Source organism: Battus philenor, unplaced genomic scaffold, assembly GCF_028537555.1.
Source record: "Battus philenor isolate CCGP_79_NKW_IND1 unplaced genomic scaffold, ilBatPhil1.0.hap1 SCAF_4, whole genome shotgun sequence".
Lineage (NCBI taxonomy): Eukaryota > Metazoa > Arthropoda > Insecta > Lepidoptera > Papilionidae > Battus > Battus philenor.
In genome coordinates this window covers 12,863,861-12,881,733 of record NW_027181704.1, presented here as the reverse complement: position 1 = coordinate 12,881,733, position 17,873 = coordinate 12,863,861, and the positions used below count along the sequence as shown (strand labels likewise).

Below are 17,873 nucleotides of genomic sequence, written 5' to 3'. Positions count from 1 at the left end.
TATTAGGAAAATATCATAAATCGCATTCTTAGATTAGTCTTTAACAAAAATGTTAGAAAAAAAATGTTGGAAAAATAGCAGCGCTATTTCGTATGCTAAAGGTCGGAGAACCACCACTAGTTAGGAGGGTGCGTGCGGCGCAACATCGATCGTGCGGGGCGGCGCACTTAGTGCTCAGTCCGCCGGGGCGGCCGGCGAAAGCGCGCGTGTGATGCGCTGCCGCTGAGATGGCCGGCGCTCGGGCGCTCGTAGCCGCCTGCTGCTGCTGGTGGTGGCTGGCGAAAGCCGCCGGTAAGTACGCTACTCCAATATAATTATATATATTTTAATACAATACTTATGTTTTCTGTTCAATCAGCTGATTCGTATTGCAACTCGTAGACTTTACACACGTTGATAAAGCCTTAAAAAACGTGTGTATGTCGCTTTTAATATCCGCAATCAGTAACAGTGTACCTATTGGTAATTTTTGTTTTTAATCTATTCTCTGGAATTCAAATGGTGTTTAAACGTTTTTAGGTTATTTCAGTGCGGTGAAACTTATTGTGTATCTTTAATGAAACACATTTTATAACAATAAATTTTATCCTTATAGATACACCATCATAGGACATTATAATTACATTATCTTTCGATTTTAAGCCTTTTTAAGTCTGTCACGTCAAAATTTTCTGAATAAAGTTTCAAATGTGACTTTTCCGCGCCGAATCGAACCTAACGGCGTAACTTCAAAGTCGATAACTTTTTAATAGTAATTTCGAAATTTAAAGTTACGTAAGTTTTAAATTTAATCAAAGTTTCCCTAACACTAAGTTATGTAATGACATTTATAATATTTAAAAAAATAAATGTTTACAAATAAAAATTATTTGAGAGAGAGTAAACTCTTATTAAAGATTTTACTATAAAAATTTGTAACGTAAACCGCATGCGGTAAATTCGGTGTTCACCAACCGGCATTCACCGTCGCACGCTTCGTCCTTGCTTCGACCACTGGCAGACTACGCTGGGCATTACGTCATACGCCTAAATGGACACATCTGCGTAAATATTGATAATTATCACGCCACTTTGCCGCGAGGAAGTTAGATAAATGCAAGTATGCATCGCACCTCCCCGGTTGCGGATCCGATCTTTCGATTCGGTTAATATGTAAAAACATTCCTCGCGTTACCATTTCTAAGAAAAAAATCGTGTTATCCTTATACTCTCCTAACTAATCCTCTTAAAAAAGTCTTGAAGATCCTTTTAAGATCGATTCTTTTATAAGCATGTAAAATGTATTCCTCTACATACTATTTATTTAAAATCTGAGTATAAATCTTAAAAGCGTTTGTTCATTTATGCCAATGTTTTTGTATTATTAATAGTTTTTTGCTTTTACACCTATATCCAGTCACTGAAACTCTATTGGAATGCGGCCGGCTAATGAATTCTGGCATTATAAAGTCTGCAGTCACAGATAGTAAACAATAATTATTTTAATATATATTATACAGCAGCATTCCGAATTTTGTAAAAGCTCTTTCTTACTATGTTATTATTTTGTGATTTATTATTTTTGAAACAATAGCATAAGCTATAAATTCACTCCCTTAAACCTATTAGATAAAATTAGAAACACCCTATACAAATAAAAATTAACACAAAAGTTTTTAAATTAAATTTGTAATATAATTTTAAAAATTACGATTATACATATAGCAAAAATTTATTTACATTTGAAAATTATTAATTGCTTTAAAAAGACATCAACGCGTATTAACTAAAACATTGAGGTCTAAATTAAGCTCCATATTACAAAAAATTCTGTGTAAAAGCTTTCTCGACTAAGCACATGTTGTATTTACTACATCGCAAGAGGGTTCATATATTCACAATGAAGTTATCTAAAGTATTTTTAAGTAGATATGTAATTGAAAATAGATATATGAGCATTAAAAGCGTGAATAAATAGTTTATTTGTTATTTAATGTATGGTAGAGCTTATCCAAAAATCAATGAATTTGTAAATTATAAATAACTTGATAATAATATAGCAAGAAAAGACGCTTTTAAAATTCAGATTACCATATTGAAAATAGAAATTTTTGTTTAAATATTTTTCCCTATAGATTTTTTACTGCCAAAAGTTATTAGCGTTCTCACATTCTAAAAAAGAATACTGTAACATATTTGAGAGTCATCTCTTTGTATAAGATGATTGGAAATTGATTTAAGGGTAAGTTTGCTAAAAGATTGCTGTCAAATTAGCTACGCTGTAATCGATTTGAAGTAGACATAAATAAAGAATATCCAGTTGATTTAAAATAATGTTTACAATTAATTCCCTATTTAAATTAGTCGCTGTATTTGAAGTAGAATTTTAATGTAAAACTTGACTATATATATATTTGAAAAAAATAATAATCTTTTCATGCGATAGGTATGTATATGGTAAGAATAGAGACGCAATTATTTCAAACGTTAGTCGAGGCCGAATGGTCGAAGGCTGGCGAATGTAGCTTTTATTCTAATTGAACTCAAACGTCAAACTGTCTATTTTCTATAGATTATATCTAGAACAATTTATACAATATCAATAGAACAACAATAAAAATGAAAATCAGTTTGAATTACAGCTTAATTTTAGTGAAAATTCAAAAAACTTGTATACATTTGTTTTTTAAAGTTTATGCAACAAATATATTTTATACATATATAGTGATCGTTTACATACGTCATGAGTAGGTATTTGATTTGATAGAAAGTTGAATCAAGGTAAGCGTTTACTAGTGGCATCTTTAAATTTAAAATAAAAGCCTACGAGGTTTCAAAAGGCTCCTTTACTTGAGTAGAGCTGATAAACAGTCTGTTTTTTATCTATCTGTTCACCACAGAAATATCCGTAATACTGTACCCAGTACTAATCCATTCATTCCAAAGGTCCATCAATACTTCAATATCCTTTACATTTTATTATTAAATTTACTGTTTAATACTCCTAATACAGAGGTCTTACAGGGAAGTTTATTATAAAACCATACACAGTTCAGTTCGGAATACAAACCAAAGTCCAGATTTAATTAAGCGCAGTGCTATGAAGAATTTTTCTTTTTCAAAATCTTTAAACGACGTATCACTTAAAATAGATCTTGGGCGTTTCATTCCTGCATTATATTAAATGTAAAATTTCCTATAAGTGGTTAAGACTCAGTTAATAACGTAATTCGATTGATAGTAGAATTACTAAAGTGATAGGTGTATTTTATCATACACACCAAACATATATTAAAGAAGAAAGAAGTGTTTAGATGTCGTGAAAGATGAATTAACAAATAAAATTAAAGAAGAAGAGTCTTGAAAAGTGTGCATTTGCAAATTTTTCAATATAATACAAAATATCCATGGAAATATTATTATTTCAGCTATAGAACGTTCATTGTTGAAAATAAGCCTTCCTTATATATTTTTTTAAAATGATCGAGTTAAAGTAGTCTACATCATACCTAGCTTTTGGTTGAACTTGCTACTCTGCGTTTGTCGATCAATTATTTTCACTTCAGAACCTTAAAGCCTAAGCGGCTGTCCGTTCTGAGCTCTATGTGGTCTGCCCATTGCCACTTGTTAATCCTCTGGGTTAAGTCAAGTTAAGTTACTTTCGTCCGTCTATAGATCACATTTATGAATCGATCTAATAGAGAAACCCCGGACATAATCCTCTCCATGGCTTGTAGAGCGACATATTTTAAAGTACTTTATGTAACTCCTTTACTATGTGTGTTTTACCATATATTAAAATGTTAATTCTTCTGACTATTACTCGATGCTGCAATAAATACGAGATATGAAAAACATAATAGATACTTATTAAATTTTTATATCAATAAATGAATTAGTATAATTAAAAAAAATATTTAATGAAAATGTGTGGCCAGACTTCCAACAATTATAAAAAAGGTTTTATATATTTCTAGTGCAACACAATATGTTCTTAAATTTTTAAATAAATACTAATTATTTATGCATATAACAGTTCCAAAGGTAGTGGAAATATAAATTCATCATAAGTTCACTGTCAGACTTATTGTTAAAAAAAATAGTTTTGCGTAGTTCTGTTGCGAACATTAAAGTAGCAAAAATGAAATAGCCGAAACATTTCCTGAAGCCATTTGACAAAATAGGTCATTGAACTTCCGACCTTATAATGTACAACTCGTCTCATAGATTTGAAATATTGCACATTTTTTGATTACTTTTTAAACGCTTTTTTAACATTAAATTGCGATCTCGTATTATTTACAGTTTTATGCTGACAGTATTCTTTTATAAATGAGTAATTACATCGAACTGGTAGAGATAATAAAAAATAAGATTCGCAGAGATTAAATATATACAATTATGAAGCCAACAAATTGACGTGATTAAGATATTAGACTGTGACCCAACTGTAATTAATTTGTAGAGAAAATTAAAAGAGGTTACTGAATTACGTTATACATTTATTTCTCTACGAGATCAAGTCAAGAATAATGAGATCTATAGATGAACGAAAACAACAGACATAGCCTAGTGAATTGGCAAGTTAAAGTGGGAGTGAGCACCACACCACAGCGCGGAGAACAGGTAGCCGTTGAGATCTTGAGTTTCTAGAGAGGAGACTTCGGACAAGCGGAACGTAGCATACGTTCACCCACAAAGTGGGCAGATGACCTTGTTAAGGTTGTCAGAAAATACTGGCTGCAGGTCGCTTCCAAACGGTCTTCAGGAACACCCATGTCCGGTAGTGGACGTCTCACGACCGACATGATGATTAAAAAAATGTATGAATAAATATAAAATTATATTTAAAATTATAGTCTAAGTTACTCAAAATAATTAAGATTACAATGTCAAATAAATATTACTATTCCCTTATGTTGGTACTCCTGTTAGTCATAACTTGCGGGCGCCAAAATTTAATTTTAATGTTAGTTTTTTTTATGAAAATTTATTCTGAAATTTAAGAGAATTGTATTATTAACGTGACATTACAATTCAAGTACATTTAGATTTTTAGTTCAATGAAAAATTATATATTATTATTTATTTGAATAATTATAATTTGTAGTTTTTTTTTTAAATTTACAAATGCTATTCGCATATCTGCATTGTTAACTGGTATTTTATTTTTTGCGTTTTGATTTAATATTGAAAATATATTGTTTCTTAAAGAATTTAACACTACGATGAAGTTTTAAAACTTAATCAAGTATAAAATTCAACAGTCGGTACTTTAGTATCGTAAGCTTATATAAGCTAGTCTGTGTAATGCCGCATTAAATTTTTATATTCTGGCTCTACGATGGTCGCATTCTAATTTGCATTCTTTAGCTCTCTTTATTGGGTTTAGGGAAATTTTCCTCGAAGAAATAGAACATAGTACATTTTCCGTCTACCTATACGTTTGTATTTATAAACTAATACCGACAAAAAGTCATTTGACTGAATTATTTTTAACATAACTTCTAATTCGTTTTCGAAAAAAAAAGAGAGGATTTTTAATTATTAATAGTTTTGACTTCACTTTAAATTTTTACGATTTTTTAATGTATTTATTTATTTATATATTATACTAGTGCGTTACATACAGTTTCTTTGACCGTTAATATCATGAATTCTTTACTCTAAAATTTATCTTTTTTAAATATTCATATCCATTTGATTTCTTAAGATGTATGAGGATTATAAAGCGCAAAATTATTGTGTTTTACTGATTGAAAGTGATTGAGCAGTAATGAAAAACCGTAATAAATTAATGCTATAATAAAATATCCCTAAGTAATACTAAAAAGTTTTACTTACTTATTTAAAAAAGGGCAAAACAAATCTATCGCCTTTAAATTTTATCGTGCAATTTTTTTGTGCTTGATAGCAAAGGACACAGTCTCTTATGGAGAATTGAGCAGTAAACTAAAAGCGTTTTTAATTATATAATAATAAAATTTGTATAATGAAGAAGTTATTTAATTTTCTTCTACGTATCGCCGAGTATCACTATGTTTCCGAATGCGCAATTATCTTATCTCTATATCTGTTTAAGGAGAATAATCCAATTAGAGATACTAAGATTCAATGTATCTAGTAAAGTCCTCGCAAATACCGTTTGCATAGTTTACATTTAGAGGAATATCTATGTGCGTACTCTAATGGTATTTTACAGAAATTATAAAATAAAAAAAATATTGCAAATTTTGCTTTAAAACGAATATAAACTATGTGTATATAAAAATGGCTAAATATACGATCGCCAATTATATGAATATGATCAAGAATGACTACACTGATTCGGCTGTTTCTTATTAATATTATATATATACGAGGAAATATCAAAAATTTTGGAAGGGGGAATGTACATATATATATATATATATATATATATATATATATATGTATAATTGCCTTTATTACGCTACCACTGCTATATAACAAGTTACCATATTACGATCGCCAAACCTGTCTGTCATGCGTACTGATTGTGGTATATCCCCAATATCTTTGGGGGAGACCTGTGCAGTGGGTGTTTTTGGGCTGAAACGACGTCCATAAAGTTGTGAACTGTTGGACGGTCACAAATCAGGAAGCGTTTAGAACCCGTAGTGACATTTTAAGTTGAAGGAGGTCACTATAGGACAGATCAATTCAATGTTAGCTTCTATGATATTTAAGTGATTTGTTTGCATTTTTAAAGTATTAAAAAGGAAAAAAGGACTAGTCTATGAGAATACAAAATATAAAAACTATTTATTATTTAATTACGTATTTTTCTCTATTTCACCGTTACATGCCAATAACCTTTGACTGCACATAGTCTATCTAGGAAGCTATATTAAATAACAGTTAAACAGAATAAAAATAAATGCTGACTTCATATTCGCTTGCCTGACTAAATCAACTGACAGAATTTGTCAACTAAAAATTTGCGTAGTTAAATAATTTAGTCATTCTTTTCATGTAAGATTTTTATTGGTGGTATTTTTTTAGTCAAATATTTTCTCGGAACAAGGCGTGGGAACGTTGGCGGGAAACAAAATAAATATAAATAATATAAGGCACGAGTTATCCGCTGCAGAGATGTTGACAGAAGAGCTCGCACCAACGACAACAATCGAACAGTTTATCTTTTTATTTACTTAAAACCTTACTAAGTATCTAACTTTTGAACGAACTCTAAGAATGAAGATGCGGTTAATATAATACGTAATTATACATGACAAATTGATCGGAAAATATGTTTCTGGACAAATCAAAACAGAACATGAAATTGTCTAAAATAGATAATAAATAATCAAAATAAAAAAGGAAAACATTTTTCATAATTTAAAAAAAGATTTTACATATATGACAATATAAAATAAATATGATAATAGAACATTATCATGTACATATATGGCCGTAAAGATAAACATTGTGTAATCAATATCTTTTTTTTATTTAATGTAAGATCGGTTAGGATTGTGTATTCAAAATTTAAATTTATTATCATTTTATTGTACCTGTATCGTTAGACACCATTGAAATTAGAATTATTCAAACTGTTTCAATAAATACATTATTCAAAGAGTTTGTTTCAACTGTGGAGTGTTTCTGTTCATGTAATTCAATCTCAATTTCGTTAATGTTGTCTTTAAGACACTTTAATGGTTGTTAACTACTTTTAAATATACATATTTAAACATACTTCAGTCTGTATATGTAAGATAATAAATATGTAAGAGTGTATAATGTTGTTTGTAAATTTACACACGCGTACTGTTTTTCGAAAAAGTCGATTTGAAATATCTTTCTTCTAGATTAATGCAACTAGGGTTCTTTTAGAAAACTTCGTACACATTTACATTATACTCCCGAGTAATGATTTCGAATTATCACGTAATCAATTTATAAAGGTTATCAAATAAAAGTCCTTTTACAGTAAATAGAATATTTAAGTGATCATAAAACTTATAAAGGAATTGCTTTAAGTATTGAATAAAGAGTATTGTAAAAGCGAATAAAATTGAATAAGCTTGTTGTGGGCAGGCCCACGTCAAGGCGAACCGATGACATAGTTATGGTCGCGAGAAGTTTTTAAAAGCAGATAGCGCTAGATCCGTCATCACGACGACGTTTGGGCGAGGCTTCTACCTTGCAGTTGGCGTCTTTCGCCTGAAAGGAAGAAGACGATTGATACGGACTCTTCAAAGATCAGGACGTGTTTAGAACAATCGCAGTCACTTATTTTAAATTGAAAGATGTCATTACAGAGGATCTTCTGTCATTTTTTGACATACCCAAATGATCATTTTGAACTTAAATGAATATTATTATTCTTCTTTTCGGCCGAATAATCACAGCAAGATATAGGCTTCTCCTATAAATCGCCACGATGACTGGTCTTGCGCTGCGGGATTAAGCAACCTCCCGCTAACTTAACTTACTTAAGTGAATATTAATACAAATGAATTAATTCTCTAGTTATAATACGCTAAAGCCTTCTCGTGTTTCTTTGTGATTTCTTTTTAAATGAAGTGAAACTAAAAAAAAGCACTCTGAACTTTTATAATCTTATTCCTTCATAAAAATATTTTAATATTAAAATCCGGAAATTGTTATAAAAGTTAACATCGTTGAAAAAAAATTTTTTTGTCACGATCCCCGCTGTATCGGTAGCGCCGGTTTTCAATTGCCCACTCGAATGGACGCTGAAGTGTACTTCAATTAATATTTTTCACCCCTCGTTTAGAAGTATTTGATTTCCTACAACTCGATATAGTTCTAGCTGCTTACTAACGTATGTTTGATAGACGAAAGTTTTTGTTTTTTTCGTAGGTGACAATCTGGGTTATTGCACGAGTTTTTTTGTTAAAACTATCATGAAAAAATAAACACACGATACGTAAAAATATACAAACCGCAGTGAGTTTGTAGGTAGTTTTTCTCAGGTGACGAATATATATAAACTTAATTTTAATATCTAATATAATAAATATATTTTGACTTAAACTGAGTTATAAAAAAAAATTCATCATCTTCACCATCATTTTAGTCTTATTTTAGCCTTGATTAAAAAAGTACTCAATAAAAATTACGTTATTGTGTCATCTATTATTGTTTTCATGATTCTTTCCATATTTTTTTATTATTAAGCACAAACTTCTTCTTTTAAAAGCAACGAAACGTCTAGTCATGATCGAGATAGAATTTTGTCGTTACTGTAAGACGGATGTTATAAAGACAATTAAGATTTCTAACGCATAAGTCAATTACACAAAATATAAAATATTTCATCATCGTTTCATCCGTACGATGATCATTGCTGAACATAGGCTTCTCTTATAGATTTATAACAAGACCGTTTAAAAGCGGCATGTATCCAGTATATTACGATGTTCTTAACAAAGTCGTCTATTCACCTTAATCCTTAAATGCAAGGGTGATGAAAAAGTTAAACATACCACTTAGACGTAAAATTAGTACTACACTTAAAAGTAAATGTATAGTGTTGTATATCTGCAACATAAGGTAGTTTAATAAATAAGTATAGAAAATATTATATATCTTTATTTGTTTTTCTATTTTTCTCTGCATTGTAGTGTACTTATCTGCAAGATATGTATATTTTTAAAGTATAAATAAAAGTCATGCATTTAATGATTAAGGATGGAGTCTTACGCTACGTTTAGAGGATCATGGTCTCCACTCGAGAACCTTAAAAGAGGCCCGTGGTCTAAATGGTCGGTCCACCGCCACTTCAACTTTCCAATCCTCTTAATTATTTATTTCATATTAATAAATATTTTGATGAAATTCGCAAAAATTGTTTTAATGCATTTTTATTTCTACGTCACTAAAATCACCTTTATAGCGTCAATAAAAGAAATATTAGAGGCCAAAGTATTGCGATAGTAAATATGAAATCGTCGTAACAGTTTTTATAGCAGTGATAAAAGTCGGCTTCCTACCAGCGATACTATTAAAATGCATACTTTGTTTAAAAAATACAACGAAATTGCAAGATATTTCTCGGTAAATTTTTTCATTTATTATATTCCAGTACAGTTAAACTAATTCTCAGATTATATACGTAACAACGATTTCCAGATGTTAATTAAAATGGATAACATTTTATTTGGTTATGAACGAAAAAATCAAACGTATATAATTTTTTCCTCCCTAGATAAAAGATTGATTAATGGCTCTCGAACCGTTGCGTCTAAGATACCTACGTGAGGCGATTTCTTTATTTATTTTCCCGTTCAATAGAAAACTACGTTATTTACATATATGTAAAATAAACACCTATGTACTGACTTATCACGATATCACTGGAATAGTGTGATTTGAAGACTTGAAATTTGGATTAGAAATATTTCTTTAGTCTAGTAGAAATCAGCTAAGAGCGGATTTTATTTATTTCTACGAGTATCTACAAGACGACTATGGGGCGTTTATAAAAATGCATATAGCCGTAAATATAAAACTTGTCTAAAATATTTATTGGTATGCTAATAATAATTACTAAGGAAGAATTTTATTAAAGTAATCAAAAGTCGGTGTGAGCTATGAGATGCAGGCTTCGGTCAGCAATTTTTAATATATAATACCAAAAATATAAAATACAAAAATAGGAAATTGTAGGTATATAAAAGAGGTATTTCACAGCGTCAGCTGTTTTATAGTTAAGAATCTTATAGGGGTCATTGTCCGTGGTTGGATAATATCGAAGCAATAAAAAATGAAAGGAACCAACTTTGCGTGCCGCCCGTCCCGTCTAGAGTCTAGGACCTTTTAACCATGATATTCCACTCCGTTTTAATGGTGGTGTAAAATACACCTTATGCTAATGTATTACAGTTTAACTTTGTTTGAACGGAAAGAAATTCGATAAAGTAGTTTTACTACCGCTACGTAAGGTCAGCCTTTACTGAAAGATGTTAAATGTACCGCTAGGTGCACGTCGAGAACGCTGAAATGGTTTTCCGTTTTCATTCATTCATCATGTCAAAGTTATTAATGCCTTTTACCGTATCTTTGTACTGTAGTTTCTTTTAAAATGATAGGAAGAATTTGAAACGATTGTTATTTGAAATGTCTCACTATTCTCTTGAGTACATCTGTTAAATATTAATCGAATTTATTCCTCAAAGTTTTAAAACAGATTTAGAGTTTTAATTTTAATACGAAACACTTTTATTGCTTGTTATCTACTTATGAAAATAGCATATTATTATTTATTTATAATAGCATATTAAATTTTAATTAACTCTTGAAATGAAACTTTAAACTAGAAAAAACTTTTTATTTTTCTGAAACTCGATCGTCTTTTTACGTTAAATAGAAATGAAAGTGAAATTGTTCGCTGCACCCCCAAATGTGCAGCGTTTCCCCTACGTTTGTTAACTGCCTCGTTCTTTTTCCACTCCCCTTCATACAAAACGCTTTTAAATTGAAATCTTCTGTTATGCAGACGTGGTACATTGTTGTCTAATGCATACTGATTTTTAAGTTTCGAAATAATAGACGTCGAGGTTTTTCCTGTAAAGAAAAGATAACACAAAATAGAGACCGGCCTATCTTCAGTGACTTACTCTATTGTTCGCCGCACCGTCTTTGAAAACTTTTAGAATAAGCTTTCAAATATGCAAAGGTTCAGAAATGGTGCTCACCGTTGTCGTGTTCTGTATATAAATGTTCGAGCATTTCTATATCGCTTCAAGTATTTATAAATAAGAGAAGCCATGCTAGTGCGTTCGCGTGTTTCTTAAATTACATTTGTGTATGATGTATTAGAAATATATATCATATCTAGATATCACTCTTCGTATACGGTATTTTTATCATCTATTTTTATAATTAAAATAACTACTTTCTGAACAATACTGACCTGAATACGTTATAATCGGAAATTGTTTATTACATTACAACAGTAACAATATTATAGATTCATAATAAAACCACTGGTTTACTGTTGATTCAAAATAATGATTCAACAAACAAATTTATTGATGCCGATTTTCTTCCGGCAGAATTTTGGCATACATCATCATCATAATTCCAGACGTACATTGATAGACATAGATGTCTAACATAGATTTCCAAAAAGTCCGATTGAAAGCGGCTAGCATCTAGCGTCTTCTTTTTTGGGCATAATATCCTTTACCTCCTTGTCGTATCCCTGACTACCAAAGATCGTGACTCGTTTTTAGAAAGTTGTCAGGTACAATGTTACACTATCTGTGCTGGTCAGGTTACTATGGTGAAGGGGGTGATTCGGATCGTTTCTCTTGGTCTCGTCTCCACTTTTCAGATGACTAAAAGCTGTTAAGTGAGTAAGTGCTGCGAGAGGCATTCTTGATAACACAAAATTAATTAATAGCATTTTGTGTGTATATTAAATTATTTACTTTATATAATTATGTGATTATACTTATCAATTTTTTATTTATTTTATAGTTCTAAACCTATATTAGTTACAAAATATTATTTCTCTACAGCAAACTTTTTTTAAGTAAAAATTGAATTTAAAAGAAAAACGGATTAGGATGAAAAATAAAAGGAGAATTTCTCTCGAAACTGGCAATGTGCCATTTAAATAATCCTTTTAGAATGTTTGGCTTTGGTTTAAAACTAGCACAAAACAGTTATGTTTCATCTGATAATAAATATTATACGAACAGTGATTGCTACTAGTTTCAATTATCTTTTATTTTACCATTCGGTCTTTACGGTGTTAAAATATTCAATGAATTAATAATAAATTTTGGAAGTAAATTAAAATATTTTTAACATTTTCATTCGTTTGATTTATTCAATTTTTTTTCTTTTTTTAAATTTTACAGCCAATGCTCGTGTATATATACACCACTATACCACAACTTTAATCTTTTTGCTGCTACGGAAAGTAACCCCGAATTTCTTGTTACAGTTATTGACAGATTATTTAGGACTTTGCTCGTAACTTATCGTGTTTCCAAAAATACTTGGAACTTGTTATATCGTTAACAAGTTACGCGATCCATCGGTAACTTTTTGGGTAACATTATTATATTTTGAGGTGTGTCTTGTTTTATAAATGACTTCGTAACCCAATTCCCAGTAACGTGGCAGTACGGAGTTTTGTATGTCAAACTACTGATTGACGTACTACGTTTAGGAGTCACGCGATGTACGTAATAAATAAATGTTTAAGATACAAGGGAAATGTCTTCTAACGTTTCAGAAAGACGGGTACGAAGTTAAAATAGTTTTTATATCATTTCAGCCAGAGGTTGTTCATTACTGGCCATACATAGATCTCGACCATAGATTTAAAATAGGAAAGGTTGAAAGCGACCTAAACCCATTGTCTTTCGACGACTTTAACAAGCACCTCTGTTCACATTGTAGGTGGACGTCTTAGGTTGTGCTTACCAGCCTGTGATCTCCAGACCCCAGAACCCTAAAACATCATTGGGCAACTGTTCTGCCCGCTATATACGCATACACTACCACTATAATTGCCATTTGTCAATTAACCGGGCTATGTCGATCACTTTCGGTAGTATTTTTAATCTGTAAATAATATATTTTTATACCCACATGTTATGTTATATAACATAAGTAACTTTAACATCTACAATAGTATTATAAGATTTTTTAATGATATTTTGACGTAATTATAAACGTATCGTTATTAAAATTCAGTATTTAAAATCAATTAAGTATCGATAATATTTATTATTAATATCATGCAACAACATTCAATGATATACATCAGTAATTCAAACGCAAAATATTCGTTCATAATAGTATATTTTACATATCTCATGAAAGTAACAAATCAGTCAATGAAAAAAAAATGCAAAATATAGACTGGAGACATAAATTAAAGAGCAGTATCTGCCATGGCATCTCATTTACATGCACAAGAATCACGTAGTAACAGACATAAACCATTGAAATCAAGTCGGAAACGTCCTCTGACATGTTATTCAAGCCTTGGCATTGACACTGATTGGTGAAGCAATGACGGGAATAAATAAAACATGTACCCCTAGTATTTTCCGCTTCATTTCCATGAAAAACTGTCTGGAATATTCTAGTTATTTCTTTACAAGTTCCTTTATGGTGGCGTGATTTGAAAAATCCATATTGCATTTGTAGACGTCTGTACCTACGGCAGGTGTCCTAAGTGGTCAATGACGGACTGCTGTATAATTTGCGTGTTCAATGGGAATATTTCATTGTCAAGTTAAACAGAAAATTGCGGACATCGATACCATCGACTACCGAGTCGTAAACAAAATTGCTTAAGTCTTACAAAGTGGATATTCACGTAAATCTACGATTATTTTTATTTATTTCTAATATCACAGTAATGTAGGTAACAAAATGTTGTGTTAGCTTACATTATGTTGTTGTTGTTTAATTTAAAATCGATTATTAGTAGGTTGTTCAATAGCTAATTAGAGAGCACTTTCATTACTTTTTTAAATTATCTTTTAATATTTAGTTTATGTATGGTAGCATAATTGTTACCTAAGTAGTGCTCCTAGTAGCTCATAGACGCCGACTGCAAGGTATAGGCCTGCTCCAAAGATATCTATGGGGGATATACCTTAAACGAATTGCCACTCTTGGCAGGCAGGTTGGCGATCGCAGAATTATATTTTATTATGGTACGCAGAGGAGCGAGGAGTAGGATTCCCAAATACATAAAGTAAATTATAGAAGATTGTATCCCGGGAATCGACCCCGCGACCTGCGATCGCTAGTCTCAGTTCTATACCGCTAAGCTGCCATTGCTCGCTATTAGGTAAATTGGCATAAAAAAATATTTCTAAATTAATTGCAAATATTATCAAGATAACGAAAATGTTGTCTCTTTTTAATAATAAAAAAATATTCTTGGAGACTTAAAAATAAAATAAACATATATATGGAGGAATTAAAACAACGAACGGATGCAGCGTCCTATGGCTTAAATGATGACGAAATATAGTTAATATTTGTTTCATATAAATATCATTAAAATTTTCTTTCTTACAGTGGATTTTGTATAAAATATAGGTAATATGTTTAAAAATATTAAAATAATTCAAGGTCATTATATATTTTATCGAACTATTTTTGACAGTTTTACATATAACCACCGTTTGAAATAAAATGACACATTACTTCTAGGCAGCGATATTATTCTTAGAAATGATTATTTGTCGTGATAGTGTGTAGGTAGGTGCAATGAGATAAAGTGCGCAATCAGTTGCAGGTTTCGCAGAGTGCGCAATGCGGCGCTTCCACCGACTCTAGTTTGACCTCGTTGCGCGCTAGCTGAAAGCACAATTCCGACACATAGCACACGTTTCAGGCTTCCAAGAAACTTTCCGATAATATGATTTTAATACAGTCTTTATTCTTCTTTATTCAATTTCGTACAATCCTATTATTTTTTTCGGTACATCCATGTAGGCCCTAGTTTTTAATTCAACCAATTTTGTATCATAATTATGGGACGGATCAAATAAAATTTACAAAAGAATATTACTTCTAAATGAACGTATTCAAATACGAAACAAAACCTTGTGCTTATGTTAGTAGTTAACTAAAAAAAAACATATACACAGACGTATAAACGAATTAATAAATATTAGTTAGTATGTGTTAATAAAAAAGTAACAGTTTTTAAGTTGAGTTTATATTTTTAAACTTATCATTTAATTATTTGGATATTTAAGAAGAGTCGCTGACGGTTGTAGCTTAGTTTACAACTAATACAATTGTCGACAAAAAACTAGAATTGCATATCGTAATTTTATATAAATAAATACATTATTTATAGTTCAATTTTGCTTTGTTTTTAAATCACTTTCACACGTACTTGTGAAAATTTTAGTAGCATTAATGTATGTAAAACGTCAAATATAAATAATATTAATATGTTGCCCATAAATACTGCTTTTGTGGAGGTCTTAATCGCTTTAATGTAAGTAGTAACTACTTAGTTAAATTATATCGCCGTGTTTCAATTGTAAGTTATACTACAAGATTATTATAAAATGCGAGGTATTTAGCAGTGGAACCGTAGCGTGGACGTTCTACGAACTCTACGAGCTTCCCACGTGTCACCGAAACTGTTGTATCGATCACGTGCCCCTGTACGTATTACGTAGGAGCATGCGAGACGTAAGGAAAGCCATTGTTAAATTATGGACGCCTCCGCCCGCAATTAGGTCGTCTTTACACCGCCGCTCCGCAAACAGCTTGTTTGCTACTCGCCCCGTCGCCTTAATTAACTTCTGTCTTCTTTTACGTATTGTCTTATTTATATTTTCTTTAACGTTTATATTTCAAATATAACGCTTTTTTCTAAAAATTATCTAAACATATTTTAATATTTACATCATTTTCAATCATTGGCAAGCTTACAGTCTGTCAACGAGGCAAAGAGAATATTATGCTTCCGATTTCTCTGCGAGGTCGTATTAGAAACGAGAAAGATATTACTAATATTCTTTCTTTAGTAACTTTGGTAATATAAGATTTAGTTATCTTTTACAAAGACACTGTCTTTCTCTAAAAAAAGCAGTCGCGGTTCACCAACCTTATCGTATATCGTTACAAATTATAAAACTTAAATCTTAGGAGTTGATATACAGACGAAATAAAAATTGCCTACCATTTGAATGAAGAACATATTTTGTGATATGTATATATTATAATCACCTTAGTAGTTATCCTATTTGTGACGCGATTTCTTCACCTTTACCGTTCGTTTCTGGGCGTTATTATGGAATAGAAATCATTCACCCTGTTCAGTATATTTCATATCTACAGGACTGAAACGAATACACGGCGAAAACCGCGTTTTTCCTAAATCATGATCTTTAACTAAGAACTGCTCTTACGTATATTTTTTAATTAAATTAAGTCAACAAATAGCTTTCAAATTTCTTTTTCATCTGATGTTATATGAGATATTTTTTAACATAATTAGTATTAATGAAATATAAATATATGAGGAAATCCGTAGATGAATGGAAGTAACACCGACTTATTTCAGCCAATTGGCAAGTTGACGTGGTATGCCACATAGAGCGTTGGACACGTGATTATGGTCTTGTGACCACGGAGCGGTAATTGCAGCGTGGAACTTTAAAGACGGGCTTTCCTTGTTAAGGTCATTGGAAGACACTAGACGTAGGCCGCTTCAATTCAGTTCTATTGGCAATCTATGGAGAAGGCCTATTTTCAATAGTAAGCGTTCTACAGCTGAAATGATGACAATGACATAAACCATCTTTGTACAATTTGGATAACATCCAAATTCTCATAATGAGATTTGTAATTACTAATGTTTTAAAAATCCTCAAAAGAGTTCAAGGTTCTTTTATATTTTGTGGAACTATTTCTGATGTTGAATAAATTACATGCCTTTTATATAAAACGGCTGCTTAAAATAAAAGCCCCACTGCGTGACGCTATGTTAAGCTGCAAAGAAATTATTTATAACAAATGTTAAACGAAATATTAACAACTTGGAATATTTTCATGACAGAAAATATAGTAAAATATTAGAAAAATTTATTATTATTAAATTGAAAGAGAAAAATAAAAAAAATATTTATTTTGATATCAAGATTTCGGTACAGTCAACGTATAAAAATTGAAATTTTATGCAAAATACATTGCCTGTATTAAAAGATTTATGTTTTTTATTCTTGTATATTAATTATTTAGTTATTATTATTATTATACAAAGATAATTTAGCGGGTAAACGACTATAACTTAACATAAGTATAACAGCTAATACGCTATATTAAAACGAGCATAATATATTTAACATTACTTTAATCTTTTTAAAGTTTATTTCTATAAGATTAATATAAAAAGGTGT

General features: G+C 30.7%; 1 protein-coding gene across 1 annotated transcript in view; it reads left to right on the top strand.

The window, feature by feature from the left end:
* Positions 1-227: 227 nt before the first annotated feature.
* The window catches only part of LOC137928734 (protein kinase C-binding protein NELL2-like), a 69,994-nt gene continuing 52,348 nt past the window's right edge, over positions 228-17,873 (top strand). The window contains exon 1 of the mRNA XM_068771686.1: positions 228-291. Coding sequence (XP_068627787.1) covers positions 228-291 — 64 coding nt within the window. The remainder of the gene's footprint in view (positions 292-17,873) is intronic.